Genomic DNA, 20,000 nt, shown 5'->3' with positions numbered 1-20,000 from the left:
ACAGTTCAATAACTGGTTGTGTCACTAACTGGGATGAAAAAAAACAATGTACACAATCCTTTAAACTGAAAATGTAATTTTCTAGGGGACAAATTAGAAGCAAAAATATACAGATTTTCCCATATTGAGAATGTTTTAAAAATGTTTATTTTCATTGGCATAGGAATTTGCACAAAAATATATTATCATGCCCCATTGGCTAATCACTTGTTTTAGATTTAACAAGGGACAGGAAGTAGCTTCTAAATTGTAGGCTATATGGGCTAAAATAAAGGCTTAGCCATTTTTATACTAGACATTTTCTTAAAGAGAATCAGAGGTGTGTTTAAAGAATGTTATCTGCATACAGAGGCTGGATCTGCCTATACAGCCCAGCCTCTGTTGCTATCCCAAACCCCACTAAGGTCCCCCTGCACTTTGCAATCCCTCATAAATCACAGCCATGCTGTGAGGCTGTGTTTACATCTGTAGTGTCAGTCTCAGCTGCTCCCCCGCCTCCTGCATAGCTCTGGTCCCTGCCCCCGTCCCTTCCCTCCAATCAGCAGGGAGGGAAGGGATGCAGGTGGGGACTGGAGTTCTGCAGGAGGCGGGGAGAGCAGCAGACTGACACTATAGAGATAAACACAGCCATCTCTGACAAGCTGTTTGTCAGCAGCGTGGCTGTGATTTATGAGGGATTGCAGAGTGCAGGGGGACCTTAGGGGGGTTTGGGATAGCAACAGAGGCTGGGCTGTATAGGCAGATCCAGCCTCTGTATGCAGATAATATTCTTCAAACCCACCTCAGGTTCTCTTTAAATACGGGTGGTTCCCTACTTACAAACCGGTTCCATTCCAGAAAATTGCAAGTTGAATTTGTTTAAAAGTGGAGTCCTGTGTTAACCACTTAAAGACAAGTGGTCAGATAGATCCGTCTAGTACAGTGATGGCTAACTTGGCACTCCAGCTGTGACAAAACTACAAATCCCATCATGCCTCTGTCTCCCTGGGTTATGCTTAGAGCTGTCAGAGTATTGCAAAGCCTCATGGAACTTGTAGTTCCACCACAGCTGGAGTGCCAAGGTTAGCCATCACTGGTCTAGTAGGATCTGCTTAGTGGCAATAACTGGCGGCTTTTACAGGGGATTGATCGGGGAAGGGGAATGAGTGTTGGCCCATGCAAACGATGAATGAATCAACATGTCTCGAATCACGAGGCATGTTGATTCATTAAACTGAAAATAAGTTGTAAAAAAAAAAAAAATATATAATAGAGCATTTCCTGGTAACTACCAGGTTAGTGCTTAGCGCCACTTAGTGTCCAAAAAGTATAGGGTAGAAACAGAAAAAAAATACACCATAATTACCAAACAATATAGTGTCGCCATACATTGTGCTAGGAACATAATTTAAATGCTGTGATAGCCGGGACTAATGGGCAAATAAAATGTGTGACTATAAACTATAGGAGATGAAAATGGAGAAATTGTGTATTTTTTTTTTATTTTCCTTTTAAAATGCATAGAAAAATTCACTAAGGGCCTGTTTCCACTTGTGCGGTGCGAATCGCCGCGGTAAAAATTCGCATGCGGATGCGAATTTCGCATGCGCGTGTATGCGAATTTTCATGCAAATTCGCATGGATGATGCTGTATGCGTATTTAACCATGGCAGTGCCGGTGTGCTTTTCCATTGATTTCCATGCGAATTCGCATGAAAATTCGCATACCAAAGCCGCAGGCGATTTCCCTATTAAATACATTAGCGGCGATTCGCATGCATTCCACACGCAGGCGAATTCTGAGGGCTCTGCCGTGCAGAAAAATCATGCACAGAAAAACGCTCAGGAAAACTGACAAGTGGAAACAGGCCCATTCACTTGTATTGGCTATGCGAATCTGCATGCAGGAAACGCATGCAGATTCGCAATAGTGGAAACGGGCCCTAAAAGCAAATATCACCACCCAAAACACCAAATTAAACAATATATAGATCATTTAGGTGTGATGAGTAATGATAAAGTTGTTGGCAAATGAATGGGAGGAGCACTGAAAAAAGTTGCTTTCCTCCTTAAGGTTTAAAATTAAATTTTTTTAAAAAAAAAAACACCCACGGGCTGAAGTGGTGAAACATGGGGAAAGGATTTACTTTTGGACAACTCTGGATTTGTACATATAGTATAAACTATGTTTTCTGGTTGATTTCAATGTGCTCTTAAAGTGTTTTCAAGTACTAAAGAACACCTGGACTGTGCTTAAAGCTGTAGACTTACCTGGGGCATCTTCTAGCCCCCAGAGTGCACAAGATCTCTCTGTATCCTCTGCGTCCTCTCAGTCGTCCTGCTGATGGCTCATAAGAGGTGCAACCCAAACTTCAATCGCACATCTCAATCCTGCTCCAGTCGCCGTGATTGTGATGGGCGCGCAGACAGGACCACGCATGTGCAGTTTGCAAGACTTACCGAGCTGCAAGCTAGAGAACGGAGGGGACCCAGAGTGGCCTCACAGAGAGGGTGGGTGTGTGTGTTCATTCTGGAAAAAGCCCAAGTTAAAGTGGACTTGGACTCTTGCACAGGACAGAAGGAAAACAAAGAAATGCACATTGTATGTATTTAGAGAGTTTAGCCTACTTAAAGAGTACCTTAACGGGCACCCATCTTTGGCACTAAAATCCAAGTTGTTTCGACGCATCCCTGCAACAGAACGAGTATTATTTCCCCCCAACCTGAATAATGTCCAGGATCGCAACATTTTTGCTTCCTGGAAGAGGCAGGAGCTTTGCGCAGTAGCTCTGCCTCTTCTCCAGTCAATATCCGACTCTCTTAGTCCCTCTCAGTCTTCTTTCACTGAGAGGGGCGGGGAGAGGCGGAGATTGACTAGAAAAGAGGCAGAGCTACTACGCACAGCTCCACCTCTTCATGGCAGCAAAATCTGCGACCTGGAAAGTCTTGGAACTTTGCTGGGCTATTTCAGGGGCATAAAAAAAATCATTCTGCTGTGGGAATGCGGCAGATCAGCTTGGATTTTAATGCTGAAGATGGCTGCACAATAAAAAGAGGAAACATATTCCGCTTCAGACTCTCTTAACCACTTGCCGACCGCCCACTGCACAGAGGCGGCCGGCAAGTGGATCCCGCAAGGACTGCCGCATGCACAGAGGCGGCGGTCCTTGTACGGGCATGGGCGGAGCGATCGCGTCATTCGTGACGCGATCCTCCGCCGGGAACTGGCTCCGTCCCCCTCGCGCTGTAACGCGCCGGCCATTCGGAAGCGCCGGCGGGTTACTAGCACCCGGATCGCCGCATACAAAGTGTATAATACACTTTGTAATGTATACAAAGTGTATTATACAGGCTGCCTCCTGCCCTGGTGGTCCCAGTGTCCGAGGGACCACCAGGGCAGGCTGCAGCCACCCCAGTCTGCCCCCAAGCACACTGATTTCCCCCCCCCTCCCCCCGATCGCCCACAGCACCCCTCAGACCCCCCCCCCCCCCTGCCCACCCCCCAGACCCCTGTTTGCACCCAATCACCCCCCTAATCACCCATCAATCACTCCCTGTCACTATCTGTCGACACTATTTTTTTTTTATTCCCTAAACTGCCCCCTGTTCCCTCCTGATCACCCCCCACTCCTCAGATTCTCCCCAGACCCCCCCCCCCCCGTGTACTGTATGCATCTATCCCCCTGATCACCCGTCAATCACCCCCTGTCACTGCCACCCATCAATCAGCCCCTAACCTGCCCCTTGCGGGCAATCTGATCACCCACCCACACCAATAGATCGCCCGCAGATCCGACGTCAGATCACCACCCAAGTGCATTGTTTACATCTGTTCTCTACCCTAAACACCCACTAATTACCCATCAATCACCCCCTGTCACTGCTACCCATCAGATTAGACCCCTATCTGCCCCTAGGGCACTCAATCACCCGCCCACACCCTCAGAACGCCCTCAGACCCCAGCCCTGATCACCTCGCCAGTGCATTGCTTGCATCTATTCCCTCCTCTAATCACACCTTGAGACGCCCATCAATCACCTCCTGTCACCCTCTACCACCCCTACCCATCAGATCAGGCCCTAATTTGCCCCATGTGGGCTCCTGATCACTCGGCCAAACCCTCAGATCCCCCTCAAACCCCCTTCCGATCACCTTCCCAGTGCATTGATTGCATCTATTTTCCCCTCTAACCACCCCCTGAGACACCCATAAATCACCTCCTGTCACCACCCTAGCACTCCTATCCATCAGATCAGGCCCAATACAACCTGTCATCTAAAAGGCCATCCTGCTTATGACCGGTTCCACAAAATTTGTCCCCTCATAGACCACCTGTCATCAAAATTTGCAGATGCTTATACCTCTGAACAGTCATTTTGAGACATTTGGTTTCCAGACTACTCACGGTTTTGGGCCCGTTAAATGCCAGGGCGGTATAGGAACCCCACAAGTGACCCCATTTTAGAAAAAAAGACACCCCAAGGTATTCTGTTAGGTGTATGACGAGTTCATAGAAGATTTTATTTTGTCAAAAGTTAGCGGAGATTTTCACAAAGTGTCATTTTTCACTAACTTGTGACAAAAAATAAAATATTTTATGAACTCACCATACTCCTAACGGAATACCTTGGGGTGTCTTCTTTCTAAAATGGGGTCATTAGTGGGGTTCCTATACTGCCCTGGCATTTTAGGGGCCCTAAACCGTGAGGAGTAGTCTAGAAAACAAATGCCTCAAAATGACCTGTGAATAGGACGTTGGGCCCCTTAGCGCACATAGGCTGCAAAAAAGTGTCACACGTGGTACCGCCGTACTCAGGAGAAGTAGTATAATGTGTTTGGGGTGTATTTTTACACATACCCATGCTGGGTGGGAGAAATCTCTCTGTAAATGGACAATTGTGTGTAAAAAAAAAATCAAACAATTGTCATTTACAGAGATATTTCTCCCACCCAGCATGGGTATGTGTAAAAATACACCCCAAAACACATTATACTACTTCTCCTGAGTACAGTGGTACCACATGTGTGGCACTTTTTTGCAGCCTAACTGCGCTAAGGGGCCAAAAGTCCAATGAGCATCTTTAGGCTTTACAGGGGTGCTTACAATTAGGCACCCCCCAAAATGCCAGGACAGTAAACACACTCCACAAATTACCGCATTTTGGAAAGTAGACACTTCAAGGTATTCAGAGAGGAGCATAGTGAGTCCATGGCAGATTTCATTTTTTTTTTTTTTTTTTGTCGCAAGTTAGCAGAAATGGAAACTTTTTTTTTTTTCTTTTTTGTCACAAAGTGTCATTTTCCGCTAACTTGTGACAAAAAATAAAATCTTCTATGAACTCACCATGCCTCTCAGTGAATACTTTGGGATGTCTTCTTTCCAAAATGGGGTCATTTGGGGGGTATTTATACTATCCTGGAATTCTAGCCCCTCATGAAACATGACAGGTGGTCAGAAAAGTCAGATGCTTCAAAATGGGAAAAATCACTTTTTTGCACCATAGTTTGTAAACGCTATAACTTTTACCCAAACCAATCAATATAGGCTGAATGGGGTTTTTTTTATTAAAAACATGTTTGTCCACATTTTTCGTGCTGCATGTATACAGAAAATTTACTTTATTTGAAAAATGTCAGCACAGAAAGTAAAAAAAATAATTTTTTTGACAAAATTCATGTCTTTTTTAATGAATATAATAAAAAGTAAAAATCGCAGCAGCAATCAAATAGCACCAAAAGAAAGCTTTATTAGTGACAAGAAAAGGAGCCAAAATTCATTTAGGTGGTAGGTTGTATGAGCGAGCAATAAACCGTGAAAGCTGCAGTGGTCTGAATGGAAAAAAAGGCTCTGGTCCTTAAGGGGGGTAAAGGCCACGGTCCTCAAGTGGTTAAACTCCCCCCTCATTTATGTCTACTCACAAGTTGTAATCTGATCTCTCCCGTGTCACATGACTGCCACGGCAGAGATGGCAGATAAGCTCATTTGAAGGCACAGGCTGTTAACAATATGTCCACTTCAATGAATCAGGAGGTAGAAACAGTGCAGATTTATTTTAGAATTTGTATCAGCTGTAACAAAAAGGTTTTTGTTTACTGGTTATTATGCTGTTGCGTGTTCTTTAGAGCAGAGAGGACTTCTGGGTTCAGGTCTGCTTTAAGTAAAAGTCTACAGGTTTAAGCTCAGTTCATTTTCTACATGAAGAAAACGGTTTGCATCTCTGAAATGTTTGAACTCTAGTTGTTTGCAAGTAGGGGACTGTCCATAAAATGATGACATGTGATATAGGGTCCGTACAACAGCACTGAATTTTGCACATCCTTGTGTACAGTTCAAGACACTAAAGACAAGTTAAAAAGCATGAAATACAATAAGAGGCACAACAGCACTAAGCACTTAACATAATTACAAAAAGTAGAACACACACTAAATACTGCCCTTTGTCTCCAATTACTTCTGCAGCTAGTGGTGATTTATTGCACAACCAAAAATGCTGACACAGTAGTAGAGACTAGTAAAGACTACCGTGTGTCACTGTGTGCTTAACACTGATCCTTTGAAAACTAAAGCAATCCAACTGCTTTAAATCAGTTTACTCTTTCATAGATTAAGGCCAAGTTCACAATGGAACTAGAAAGTTGCTCCGCATATTATCTGCACATTGCGTTGCATTCAGTGCAGCATACAGTCAATGAAAAGTATGCTTCACTGTCAACACGTTTTGCAGCAATGCACTGCACACCAATTTGCCGCAATGCTCCGGCTACACTATGAACGTTGCATAGGTGGTGCAGCGCAGTGCTGGAAGCTGCGTTACAAAGTGGCTGTTGCGCCGCACCACACCACTGTGAACCTAGCCTCAGAGTAGACATATATTGGATACAGGAACAGTATTGGTAGGACAGATTACTGAGCATCTATAGGAGGCCGCTACACAAACTTTGCTGGGTTTTTTTTTTTTTTTTTTTTTTACAACAGCAGAAACTTAAAAGTTTTCTCAAGCCATCCTATGAGCAAAAACGATACATTTCCCCTCAAACACAACTTTTACCAAAAAAACTCATTTTACAAGCGATTGAGGGCTGAAGAGGTCTACGGGTAGGAACACACTAGGCAGAATCGCATAAGCGGTTTCCACTATGTGCTATGGAAAGCGCATATGCGATTCTGCCTACTGTGTTCCTACCTTATAAGAGATCTAAGACCCGAGTCCTAGAAGATACAGAAGAGGATAGCAGTTTGCTATAAATACATGTTCTAAAATGTGAAACAAAGCATATGTCCCAAAATAGTATTAAGAGCTACAAACACAAATGTGTAGTGAATATGAGCGGTTTAACAGATTCTCAAACCTGTCATCAAGATTCACCAACAGTGCATGTTTTGTAGAGATCCACACAAGTAACTAATCTGCTATAGCTGATGCACAAATTACTCCACTTATGCATATATGTGGGGTTACTAGCAAATCATGCACTAATGTTAGGCCTAGAGGACAAGTTTGATAAACACTGCTTTCAAAGAAAAAAATTGAAAACATAAAAGGGGTTAATGTACTTAGACAAGCAAGAAAGGAGAAGTGTTCGGGAATGTTAAAACATCACCAAGTTTAAAGGAAACCAGAGATTAACCACCGCTCCCTCCTATGCACATGTAGTCCAGCTAGGCAGAGTCCCGCTCTGCCCCTGATCCTTCCCATGTGTGTCCGCTACCCCCAAAATCCCCCACCGCGATCTGTTCCTTTTATCACTGCTCCCTCTGCTGATCCGTCCCTTGTGTCTTCGCTCCCCCCTGCGTACATGTAGTGCAGCTAGCTAGGCAGGGTGTTACCTAATCCTCCCCTGCCCGCTGGAAAAGCCAACCTCCGCACTTTCGTACTTCTCTCCCTGGTGGCTGGCTTATGTTGATCGTGTCATGACGACGGGTCAGCATAAGCCGTCTACCAGCAGAAGTACGGAAGTGCAGAGGTCGGAGTTCCCAGCGGGCAGGGGAAGATTAGGTAATACTTTGCGTAGCTGCTCTACATGTACGCAGGGGGGAGCGGAGACACAGGAGACTGATCGGGGGAGGGAGCAGTGATACAGGGAACAGATCGCGGTTGGGGGGATTTTGGGGGTAGTGGACACACATGGGAAGAATCGGGGGCAGAGCGGACACATGGAGGTAATCTCTGCCAACCTAAAATAAGTATTTTAAGTATTGGACATACTTAATGTCTATCTTAATTGTATTTTGGACATAGAACAAACTATCATAGAGACACATAGTACTGAACATTTTATCAATCATTCTTATGCATTAGCTTGAGGTTGCATCATACCCAAAATATTTACCTTTAATTTCCTCCTAGCATTAAATTTTCTTAGTTGTTCTACAGTTTCTGGCAGGTGTATTTTGTATGCATAGCGATCTCTCTCCTGAAAAGATATAGTAAAATATATAAAACTTAGTTTAAAATATATAAAGGAGTTCAATCATGGCAAAAGTTAAGTTAAGCACAAAAAGGTCTGAATATTTTTTTAACATTGAATTATTCATGTAATCGAGCCCTTATGTTTAACCCTCTCCTGATGCAGCCTACATACTTACCTAACCGGATTGGAAACCACCTCCATTTATAGTGATAGAAGTGATAAGGCTTTGACCTCCAGGGCAGGCCCCCCTCAAGTTTAGTGCATGTAAGAAGTCATTTAGGCACAAAAGACAGAAACAGTAAATTAATATTACTACAGCACAGAGTACGTGCTGCAGAAACATCAATCTACTGTGCAGCTGTATGAGGTGGTTAAACAATGGTGAAGACACAACATTTGCTATTAAAAATGCATTACAGAATTTCCTCAAATAACATCTGTGCAAAACTGTCCTGTGGGAGGGGGGAATTTAACTATGGACACTGCTGACAATTCAAGCAGTATTGATAAATACAAAAAACACCAGAACATTCATGTAAAATATTCATATGATGCAGAGTGATTACTATGGCCTAAGAGTCAGGTGAACCAAGGCGCCCCACGTGTTTCTTAGTAAGAACTCACCCTTGTACTTTGTAAAGAATCCAATTCTTACTACTGGTCAGAAAGAACATTCAGCCTAGTAGTTATCAATATGCTAGAATATCTTATTACAAGGATGTAAAGCAGGCTCTTACCTTCAACCATGGATGATTGAGTGCCTCATAGACAGTTATTCGCTCAGCAGGGTCTAACATAAGCATGCGGCGTACTAAGTCTTTGGCACTTTCAGATATATGGCTCCATTGTCTAGGATTCATCTGAAACAGAAGATTCAACGAAATTAACTGGGATCTGAAATAATTTCATCTTATTAATAGTGGTAGCCACATGCTATAATTTTGTACATTTTTTTAAACCTTGTGTTTAAAAAAGAAAATTTTAATTGCCAAAAAGGGAAACCACGCACAAATGTGACAATTCAGTCAGAAGCATTGCAGAAAAAAAAAATCTCAGTAACTTCAGTCCTTTCTCTTCCAAACCTAAGCTTACAATGTGTGTGACTACTACAGTAGGACAACGACTGAAATAAAAATAAATAAAAATAAACTGTCCACTGCAAACTGGACTTTGAACCAAAAGAAAATGTTTAAAATTACCCTGTGGTGAGATGGACATTAAAGCTGCCATATTTCTTTCCATTCAAAACAAGACCAATTTGTCTCGCTGTCCTGCTGATGTTTTTGGCTTCTGTGGTGTTTGACCACACTAACCATATGCTTATTTTAAGTGTGTGACTCAAACTATAGTCAAAGCAACTGATCTGCATTATCATTCAAGGTCTTTGGAGCCAGTAAGGCTTAGTTTACACAGTCCAGTCCTGTTTTGTACCAGCTTTTTTATCAGTTTTACCTGACAGGATTGGGACTGCACAGCTTTTATGTGTGAACACACCCATACAAAAAAAATGATACAAAACTGTGAACAGAAAATGTACACAAAGCCACAGAAAACGCATAATACTGATGCAAAACTGACAGGACTGGATCAAAAATGTACAGATTTTTGTGTGAATCAAGCCATAGAAAACTCCTATAAAATTGATGCCAACTGTGAAAAACTGACTGAACAACTTTTATGTGGGAACCCAGCCTGCATAACACAGCCAGGCAATTGGCATATTTTAAAAGCAAATAAATATGGTAACCTCCACATCCCTTTAACTGCAGAATCCCTAGGTGTTGACAAAATTCCTAAATAGCAGGCAAAGGTATTTATGTGATGGCAAATTTAAAAAAAAAAAAAGAATGTTTCCATTACAGAAGAACTATGTATTATCTTACAATACATTAACACTTTTCAATCTCACAAGTCCTAAACATTTCCAAAACTATAATGTATTGTGCGGTCTAGTGCACTATACAGAAACAACATGCAAAGTGAAAGAAAAAAAAAAAAACTCATGGAAAAGCTTTATGCTATGGTCACACTTGTCCATGCAGAAAACCAGCAGTTTTCTGCCATGGGCATTTTTTCCTGCGTTTGCGTCTTTCATGTGCATTTTTATGCGTGTGTTTTTTCATCAATATCTATATTTAAAAAGTAAAAAAAAAAAAAAAAAAAAAGCTTTTGGCCAGTACCACAGGATTCAGTAAACTAACAATTATATGTAGCAATGCTCTTTTACTGCACAGGAATGCAGAGAAAGGTATATTAGTTTCCTTCCCTTTTGTTTCCTCCCCACTACCCTCTAGATTGTAAGCTCGCAAGGGCAGGGACCTCCTAGTGTTTCTCATACTGCTGTAATTTTAACATATGTACACGTACCAACAACACATCAACTATGTATGTATCTGTATTTATTCTATTCAATGTCATGACCGTACAGTGTCTTGTATTTCTTATGTATATTTGTTCCCCATTATTTGTTTGTACTATGTACAGCGATACGGAAGATGTTGGTGCTATATAAATAAAAAAAAATACAATTCAGAGCAGCAAAATTGGCATAGGTTATAACCCATTCACACTCAAAGAAAACGTTTTAGTTGGACTTGGGCTCTCATTCAGTTTTGTTGGATGGCTGTCAATATTTTAGCTTTAAATCACAGAGTAATAAGTAAAGCATAGTCCTGTTGCACAACACTTGGGCTCACATCTGCTTCCTCTGCATATGGCGTGCTTCCTGCTGACATAAGCAACAGTCAAAGTAAAGAAACTCACTGATTCTGCTGCTGTAAGCTGGACCTATAATACAAGTTTTCGCAGCCTGGTAAGCCTCCAGATCAGAGTTACTACCTTAAAGTGAACCCGAGGTGTGTTTAAGGGCTCGTTTCCACTATCGCGAATCCGCATGCGTCCAACGCATGCGGATTCGCACATGTAATGCAAGTGGATGGGCCTGTTTCCACTGTAGCGTTGTTGAGGTGCGTTTTTTTCAGCGGTAAAAAAACGCACAAAAGAGCCAACGAATTCGCCTGCGAGTGGAATGCATGCGAATCGCCGCTAATGTATTTAATAGGAAATTTGCATGCGGCTATGGTATGCGAATTTTCATGCGAATTTGCATGCGAATTCGCATAGGTACCAATGTAATTCAAACAGGCAGTGACATGGTTAAATTCGCATATACCCTCACCTATGCGAATTCGCATGCGAATTTGCGGCAAAAAACGCACAAAAATTCGCATCCGCATGCTATTTCATGGAATTTTAACAGCGGTGGAATCCAGGCGATTCTGCACCGCAATAGTGGAAACGAGCCCTAAAGAATGTTATCTGCATACAGAGGCTGGATCTGCCTATACAGCCCAGCCTCTGTTGCTATCCCAAACCCCACTAAGGTCCCCCTGCACTCAGCAGTCCCTCATAAATCACAGCCATGCTGTGAGGCTGTGTTTACATCTGTAGTGTCAGTCTCAGTTGCTCCCCCGCCTCCTGCATAGCTCCGGTCCCTGCCCCCGTCCCTTCCCTCCAATCAGCAGGGAGAGAAGGGATGCAGGTGGGGACTGGAGTTCTGCAGGAGGCGGGGAGAGCAGCAGACTGACACTATAGAGATAAACACAGCCAGCTCTGACAAGCTGTTTGTCAGCAGCGTGGCTGTGATTTATGAGGGATTGCAGAGTGCAGGGGGACCTTAGGGGGGTTTGGGATAGCAACAGAGGCTGGGCTGTATAGGCAGATCCAGCCTCTGTATGCAGATAATATTCTTCAAACCCACCTCGGGTTCTCTTTAAAGTACACAAGGATGCTTTATGTGGACGCAAACTCTTGTACAGTACAAATAAAAAGTCTTGATTCCACATACTGTTGAAGAAATTAATTTCTCCATTTGTCTTTAAAGGGGTTCAGTGGATCAGATAAAAACAAAAACTGACACTTACCTGGGGCTTCTATCGGCCCCATGCAGCTGTAATGTCCCGCGCCATCCTTCTACGTTCCTCGGTTTCTCACTGCCAGCACCGGTCTATTATTCGTCTAACAAGACGAATAATGCTAGCTTCTGCTCGCGTCTCTGGGAGCTTACTGCGCAGGCGCAGTATGAGGTTTTCTTGTACTGCACAGTAAGCTCCCGATGACGCACCAGGAGTGAGCACACGTGGTATCACAGCCGGGCAGCTGCAGTTGATCATCTGGATCAATTGTACCGGGACTGGTGGCAGGAACGGGTGATCGGAGGAGGACGGCGCGGGACATGACAGCAACAGGGGGCTGATAGAAGCCCCAGGTAAGTGTCAACTTTTATTGTTTTTTTTCTGCTCCACAGAACTCCTTTAAAGCGGACACAAACCAAACTTTAATTCAAAATATTTAGTTGCACCACTGACACATACAAAGATAAATAAACACTCCTTCAAGCCTATGAGCATTTCAGTGTTTACTTTTCACCCTTCTCTTTCCATAACTAGGGTTATACAGGTGGCAGCCATTAGCAATTCCTATATTGCCGGACACCACCTACTCCACCAGTTTGCCGGATTCTGTCCCAGCAATATGAAAGGAAGGGAGGGGTTCCTCCAATAATTGTAAAATATTTTAGATTAGTCATCATGCAGCTGAAAAAAAGGCTGCTATTTATTATTATAAATTTAGAAAATAGATTTTATTTCTGAAATCTTGTATTTTTAATATGGGTCCACTTTAAGCAGATTAACGTGTCTAATTAGTTCATAGCCGCAACTGTGAATAGGCTGCAGGAGAGCTCTATTCCATATAGAAAACACTGGCCTAAATGCAATTAACTTTTTCTCCTAAGTTTTCTCTTAAGAGATAATTTAACTTTTTAAAATACATTTTCAGCAATTTACAATTGAAAAAGTACCAAAAAGTAAATGAAAACGTACTAGTAGTATCAAAATTATTTTGAGTATTTTCTTTCTTGCTGGTGGCTTAAAGGGCATTTTATGACATGTTTAGACTATACCACCTCAGAAAACTCAGGAGAAAAAGTTAATTGCATATGGGTCACTGAGGCTGAACCCTTCCAGTGCCCTCTACAAAAGTGAATTGAAGTTAAACTTTAGTGTTTTTCCCATAACGTTTGTCATCATGCTGTGGCTAATCTTTTAGAAAAGAGAGGAAGTTCTAAGTTTAGTTCCACTTTAATCATCTGCGGAATTCCAATGGTGAAATTCCGTTGCAGTAAAAAGGATCTATTCTCACTATTTGGATGTAAAGGACTGTCTATCACTCCTTTGATTGCAAAGGTCAGGCACAACTAATCATGGCTACACCTGTGTCTTGCAGCTAATAACGAGTACTATCTCAACATGGCAGCTAAAAGAACTATAACAAACATGGCAGCATCATCTCTAGCTAATGTTTTAAAGAAAAAAAATGCAGCCTCTGCACCAGGGCTGTGGAGTTGGTACAAAAATCATCTGACTCAGACTCCTCAGTTTATGAAACCACCAACTCCACGTACCCAAAATTGCTCCAGCTCCGACTCCTTAGTCTAACACCAGGGCTATGGAGTCGGTACAAAAATGATTCAACCTTATAGTACCCCTTACCATCTTCCTCCCTCCCCTTAAACGTTTAAGGTTTTATTGCTGGTGCTTCAACTAGCACACAGTACCAGCCTGCCCCCTCCTGTGCCCCCTCTAACCCCTGTTCTGCTCAATCAAAGTCTTCGACTGAGGCAGAACATTGGATATTATCGGGGAGTGACAGTTCTTCCTCCCTGCTGTGCTTACATAGCTCTGCCCTCTCCACCTGCCGCTTTAGTTCCATATGTGTTTCACCGCACAGGGATGCTGCGCTGTGTGCAGACTTCGGATAATGGAGGTCAGATATTCTTTCGACCTCAATTAACCATTTAAGCCCACGGGTATTTTTCACCCTATGGACGAGAACAATTTTTCCCATTCAGCGCTCCTCCCATTCATTCCCCAATAACTTTATCAATACTTCTCACAAAGAAATGATCTAAACCTTGTTTTTTTTACACCACCAATTAGGCTTTCTTTGGGTGCTACATTATGTTAAGAATTATTTTATTCTAAATGCATTTTAACGGGAATAATTAAGGGGAAAAAAAAAAATGGGAAAAAAATTATTTCTTCTCAGTTTTTGGCCATTATAGTTTTAAAATGCCACATGTGCCACAGGAGGGGTGCTGGAGGGGAAAGGATGGTGCTGTGCGCTGTGAAAAAGTCACACAGCAGCAGTAATAAAATAATTTAAAAGTATATTCAAGACCAGGTCAGGGGTACTTTAAGGCTGCTTTCACAGTGGGACGTTACAGGCGCACGTTAGTGCAGCCTGTAACGCTCCAACGCACAGCAATGTAACACAAGTGGGCTGTTCACAGTGCCCACGTTGCGTTACATGTAACGCTGCACGTTGTAGTGAAAGTGCAGCATGCTGTGCGTTCTACGTTAGACTGTTTGAACATGCTCAGTGGGGGGCGGAGAGGAGGCGGGGAGATGACGCTACAGTAGCCGCGCACATGGCTACTTAATATGCACTGCACTGGAGGCCGCTGATTGGCCGGCGGGACCACGTAATGCGGAGTGTCTCGCTCCGCATCACGTGGTCCCGCCGGCCAATCAGCGCCACTCTGGGAGACCTTATGCGGATAGAGCTGCCTAACGTGGCTCACTCTAACGTCCTCTCCCGCACCAGCAGGCGTTGCGTTAAGGGCACGTTATGTGACCATAACGTCCCCTAAAACGCAACGTCTTAGTGTGTAAGTAGCCTAAACCACCAACTCAGACTTTAGGTACTCAAAATTGCTCCGACACAGACTTCTAGACTCCAAAACCTCGCACTGCAAATTATTTCAGTTGGTTGAAGCAGCGAATTACAATTTCTATTCATTGCCACACGAGTCTTCTTTCTAGTGTGCCGTCACAGTTGTTGCCCACATTACTCTCCTGGTTTACTTTGGCTGGAATGGGTGGCGAGGAGTGGACATACTTGCTCATCTGCTCCTTTAGTTAGTGGTGTAACCTAGTGCTTCAGAGGGTCTTTCAAAACTTTTCAGTCTGTAATGTACTACAGTTCTTGGGCAATGCTAAAACAGAAAATCTGGCTTGGCCATCTAAAGTGCAAATAGTGAAATGGGACTCGAAAAGCAAGGGATAACTCATGCCTGTCATTTTCCTCAGCCAGCGCTGGAATGGGCACCGGAAGAGGAAAGGGAAAGCTCTATAGTAATCAGAGCCTTCCCTCTACCTAGGTAAGTATCTAGCGGTTTTTTGTTTGTTTGTTTTTTTAAAAAAAGGATCCCATTGACTTTAAAGGGAACCTGAGATGTGAGGGATATGGAGGCTGCCATATGTATTTCTTTAGAAACAATGCCACTTGCCTGGCAGCCCTGTTTATTTTCTGGCATAAGTAGTTGAGTCAAAACCCTGGAACAAGCCTATGGCTAATCTAGTAAAACTCGAGTCAGAATACCTGATCTGTTGCATGCTTGTTCAAGGTCTATGGTTAAAAGTATTATAGACACAGGATCAAGAGGACTGCCAGGCCAGATATTTATTAAAAGGAAATAAATATGGCAGCCACTAGATATTTAGTAATAGGAAATACTGTAAATATAGCAGCTTCTATATCCCTCTCACCTTGGGTGCAGTTTAAGGGCTCTTCCACACTAGGACGTTGCGTTTGATGCAACGTTATGGTCGCACAACGTGCCCCTAACGCAACGCATGTCACTTTTGAAGTGTGACGTTAAATTGCCCTGCGTTGTCTCGCGGTGCGCAGTTTTCGTTGCATACTGATATGCATTTTAAAAAAAAAATCAAAACCATTACTGAGCATGTGCAAACAGTCCAACGTAGCTAATAACGCAGAGAACGCACAGCATGAAGCACTTTCTAAATATTGCTACACGTTACACACAACGCAACGTGAGCACTGTGAATGTCACTCATACTTTGTGTTGCTGTGTGTTAGTATGCGTTATTACTTTTTGTAACGTGCGACCTTAACGTCACACTGTGAAAGAGCCCTAAAGGTGCATACACACGCACTACTAAATGCAACGACGGGTCCGCTTTTAGTAGTGTGTGTGTATGCACCTTTAAACATTGTGGTTTATTCACACATCCTTTATTTGTAATGATAAGCAGACAAGCCCAGACAGACCATCATCTTTGAAGATACGCAGCTCGATTCCAGTCAATTCGAGTCGACTCGATTTCCGACATGTCCGATTCACGTTTTGATGGATCGTTAGGTCGATTTGGCATACTTTACATGTAAATCGACCTATCATCGAAATGCGCTTGGAAATAATAGAGCGGCCGGAAATCGAGCGGCGCATCGAGTGCGGGAACGCACCGTGTGTCTCCAGCATTAGGCTCTCACAACTTTTCTTGTGAAACACCTAAAAAATAAAATCTCTTGCCATTGTTCAAGCAGCCGATAAGACTGATAAGTCAATCCAAATGTTGAATTGACTTATCAGTCTCATCAGCTGCTTGAACAATAGCAAGAGATTTTTTTTAAGGTGTTTCACAAGAAAAGCTTTGAGAGCCTAATGCTGGGCATACACGAGTCGACCCGGCGGCTCGAATAGCCGCCGGGTCGACTCCCGCCGCGTCCCCACGGCCGGCTGCATCGATTCCCGCTCGTCCCCGTGGGCGCTCCTTGTCTTCCGCTCGATTCCCCGCTATTGTCCACCCGCGGGGATCGAGCGGGGTATCGATCCGGCGGGTCATCGGACCTGTTGGAAATTATCAATCGAGCCATCAGTGGCTCGATTGATAAGGGCACATCGGTTCGTGTCTGCCCAGCATAAAAGACCGCTGTGGACTGTGTGTATGGGGCTTGATGCTAAGTACAAGCAATGCAATTTTTTGACAGATTTACTGTCAGATTATTTCCAACATGTTCAATCTGATGTTGATAGATTTTTTCAAACTATTTTTCATAGATGTAAAATGGAAAGTCTATCGAAAAATTGTACAAAAAACAGATCGGACATGTTGGAAATAATTGATCTGACAGTAAATCTGTCAGAAAACTGCATTGTGTTCCTAGCATAAGGCTCCTTCACCCTTGAAATCATAAAATGTTAGCGAAATCACTTGCGTTTTGCAAAACGATTTTCCAGCAATTTTCACTGTACAGAAGAGAGATTTTGGAGCGATTGCCTTTAGCGATTTTATAACATGGAAACACAATCACTTAAAAATGCTGTATGCAGCACTTTTGTGATTTCTGTAAATCACTGGCGATCACTAAGTGTGAACACTGCCTATAGACATTACATTTTTTAAAACGCTAACGATTGCAAACTATTCAAAAAGCTACTGAAATCGCTAGTAAAATGCTAGATTCTGAACAAGGTCTTTACAGTTTTGCTGACTTCACTGGATGTCAAAATTCACTGTCACTACTCAGACAACACAACCTATTAATAAACTTACTATGCCCATAAATTAATGCAAAAGCACAAAATCGGACAGAAGTTATCACATTTGGAACAAAATCTGATGCTTTTCAACCAGTGTTCACCTGCACTTTTGCAGGAGTTGCTGAATGCACTTTACAGGCATTGACTGGAATGTTTACCAATTGTTCTTTATTGCTCTGTGCAAATTATTTCTCTGTGCTTGCTTAGACAAATATGTTGTTTGCTGTACCAATAACAGAAAAATATAGGTACACTACAAAAAACTTTTTCTCCACAAGCCATGAAAAATGACATACCTTGTATTTGCCTTTTATAATGCCTTCAAACAACCTTTCCTTCGTGCCATAAAAAGGCAAACAGCCACTCAGTAGAATAAAAAGAATAACTCCACATCCCCAGACATCTACTGGTTTCCCATAAGGCTCTCTTTTCACTACTTCTGGAGCCATGAAGTGTGGTGTTCCAACTCGACCTGGAAAAAAAAAATATGAGTGTGTTACAGCATCTATAGTGTAGTGGAGCTAAACCATCAATTCAAGGACGGTCATAAAGCTTAAAACTTATACTTTTCAGATTTTTGATTCATAATAGTGATAAAAAATATTTTTACAGTCATAGAAATCAAAACAGAATAATATATAGGAACCAAACAAAAACCTGATTTAAAACATAAAAAAATAAACAAACCTTAAACAGGAAATGCAGTGATTTAACCTTTTGGGGACCACGGACGTTAATTCAACACCCAGCAGGTGGTGCTACCGTTCTGACCGGACGTTGATTCAACGCCCGCGCTAACAAACCGTCCTGACGCGATCGTGCGCACCGGCGAGGGGAGATTAAGCTGTCATATGACAGCTGGCATCTCCCCCGAGTGATCAGCAGGGGACACATCAGATAGATCAGAAATCTATCTGATGATCCACCTCCTGCTAATCTAACAAGCGTATGGCCACCTTTACAGTGATCAGACATGGATTGCCAGCATGCTTCATCAATAATCAGCTGTCAGTTTTTGCCTGGGTACACCTGTACACACCTGAAAAATTTGGTTAAAACAATCTTAATCATTTCAGGCACCCTAAATTGCGTACAGAATACACGCCATTTTTTTACACAAACCTTTTGATAATGGTTATAGAAATGTTAAATGAAAAGTGCTTAGATTTTTTTATTTATGTATGTATTCTTTATGTATTTATGGTATAATACACATCATGTAGTTAAAATAAATAGAAACTTACCTCCAGCTACAAGGCCAGACTCCCCGAGCTGTATTGCAACACCAAATCCTCCAAGCTTAACGGGTGCAGAGTTTTCTTTTGAAGCAAGGAGCACACAGTGTGGCTACACATAAAAATAAGTACAAACATAACATTACAGTTAATAAAAAATATTTCATTTTGTTATTTGCTGAAGTGTAAAACTAAGTCCAAATTTTGTTTATTGGTCAACAGAAAGGATTGCTAGAGATGGTTCCGGCCAGCACATTCTGAACGAAAGATAGACAAACACCCTTCCTTGGCTCCCAACCGAGCAGCATCATTTATTCTATAGAAAGTGGAGGCGGAGGATGCACAAGCGGCATTCTGATGTGTGGACTGCAAGGGAAATTCCCACAGAATAGGCATCAGGCTACAGAAACATTAAACTGCAGCTATATAGTTAAGGGTTTTCCTTGTCCAAAATCACGGTCCCTAATCATTTTTGGCCAGAAATCTGTAGCGCAAGCATAGCTTAAAACATACCTGTACCATCACAAAAAAAAAAAAAAAAACCCAAACCATACTTACCTTTTTAGAGGAAAGCCTCTAGATAGTCCAGGTTTCTCAAGTCCTCCACAACCCCACCATTGCCACACAAGGACCCTCTGAACAGATTCTTCAAGAGCATGTGGGATATGTTCTCTTGGCTGCACTCCACTCTGTGCACGAGTACAGCAGCACCTGTGCAGTAAGCTAAAGCCACTCATTCACAGCTTCCTTTTACTGTGCAGGTGCGGCCGTACTTGCGCATATGCTGTATGGTCACACTTATACACAGAGGGGAGCGTGCCTGCAAAATTTGGAGTCCCAATAAACAGTGGTAGGTTTGAGGAGGAGAAGTGAAGCCTCTGGACAATCCAGAGGCTTTCCTTTTTTTAAGTATATTTTTTTTTAATTTGTATAGGCGTGCTTTAAAGATAGGTCTACATGGATT

General features: G+C 42.7%; 1 protein-coding gene across 17 annotated transcripts in view; it reads right to left on the bottom strand.

Annotated features, from left to right (window-relative positions):
- Positions 1-20,000, bottom strand: part of CASK (calcium/calmodulin dependent serine protein kinase) — a 461,253-nt gene that overhangs the window by 276,160 nt on the left and 165,093 nt on the right. For all 17 annotated transcript variants that reach the window (XM_068269833.1, XM_068269836.1, XM_068269834.1 and 14 more), the window contains exons 6-9: positions 19,046-19,148; positions 18,098-18,273; positions 9,130-9,252; positions 8,312-8,395 (exon numbers count right to left, since the gene is read on the bottom strand). In XM_068269833.1, the coding sequence (XP_068125934.1) occupies positions 8,312-8,395; positions 9,130-9,252; positions 18,098-18,273; positions 19,046-19,148 (486 nt within the window). The remainder of the gene's footprint in view (positions 1-8,311; positions 8,396-9,129; positions 9,253-18,097; positions 18,274-19,045; positions 19,149-20,000) is intronic.

Source organism: Hyperolius riggenbachi, chromosome 2, assembly GCF_040937935.1.
Source record: "Hyperolius riggenbachi isolate aHypRig1 chromosome 2, aHypRig1.pri, whole genome shotgun sequence".
Classification (NCBI taxonomy): Eukaryota; Metazoa; Chordata; class Amphibia; order Anura; family Hyperoliidae; genus Hyperolius; species Hyperolius riggenbachi.
The sequence above is the reverse complement of the archived record's forward strand: the minus strand, read 5'-3'. Positions and strand labels throughout refer to the sequence as shown.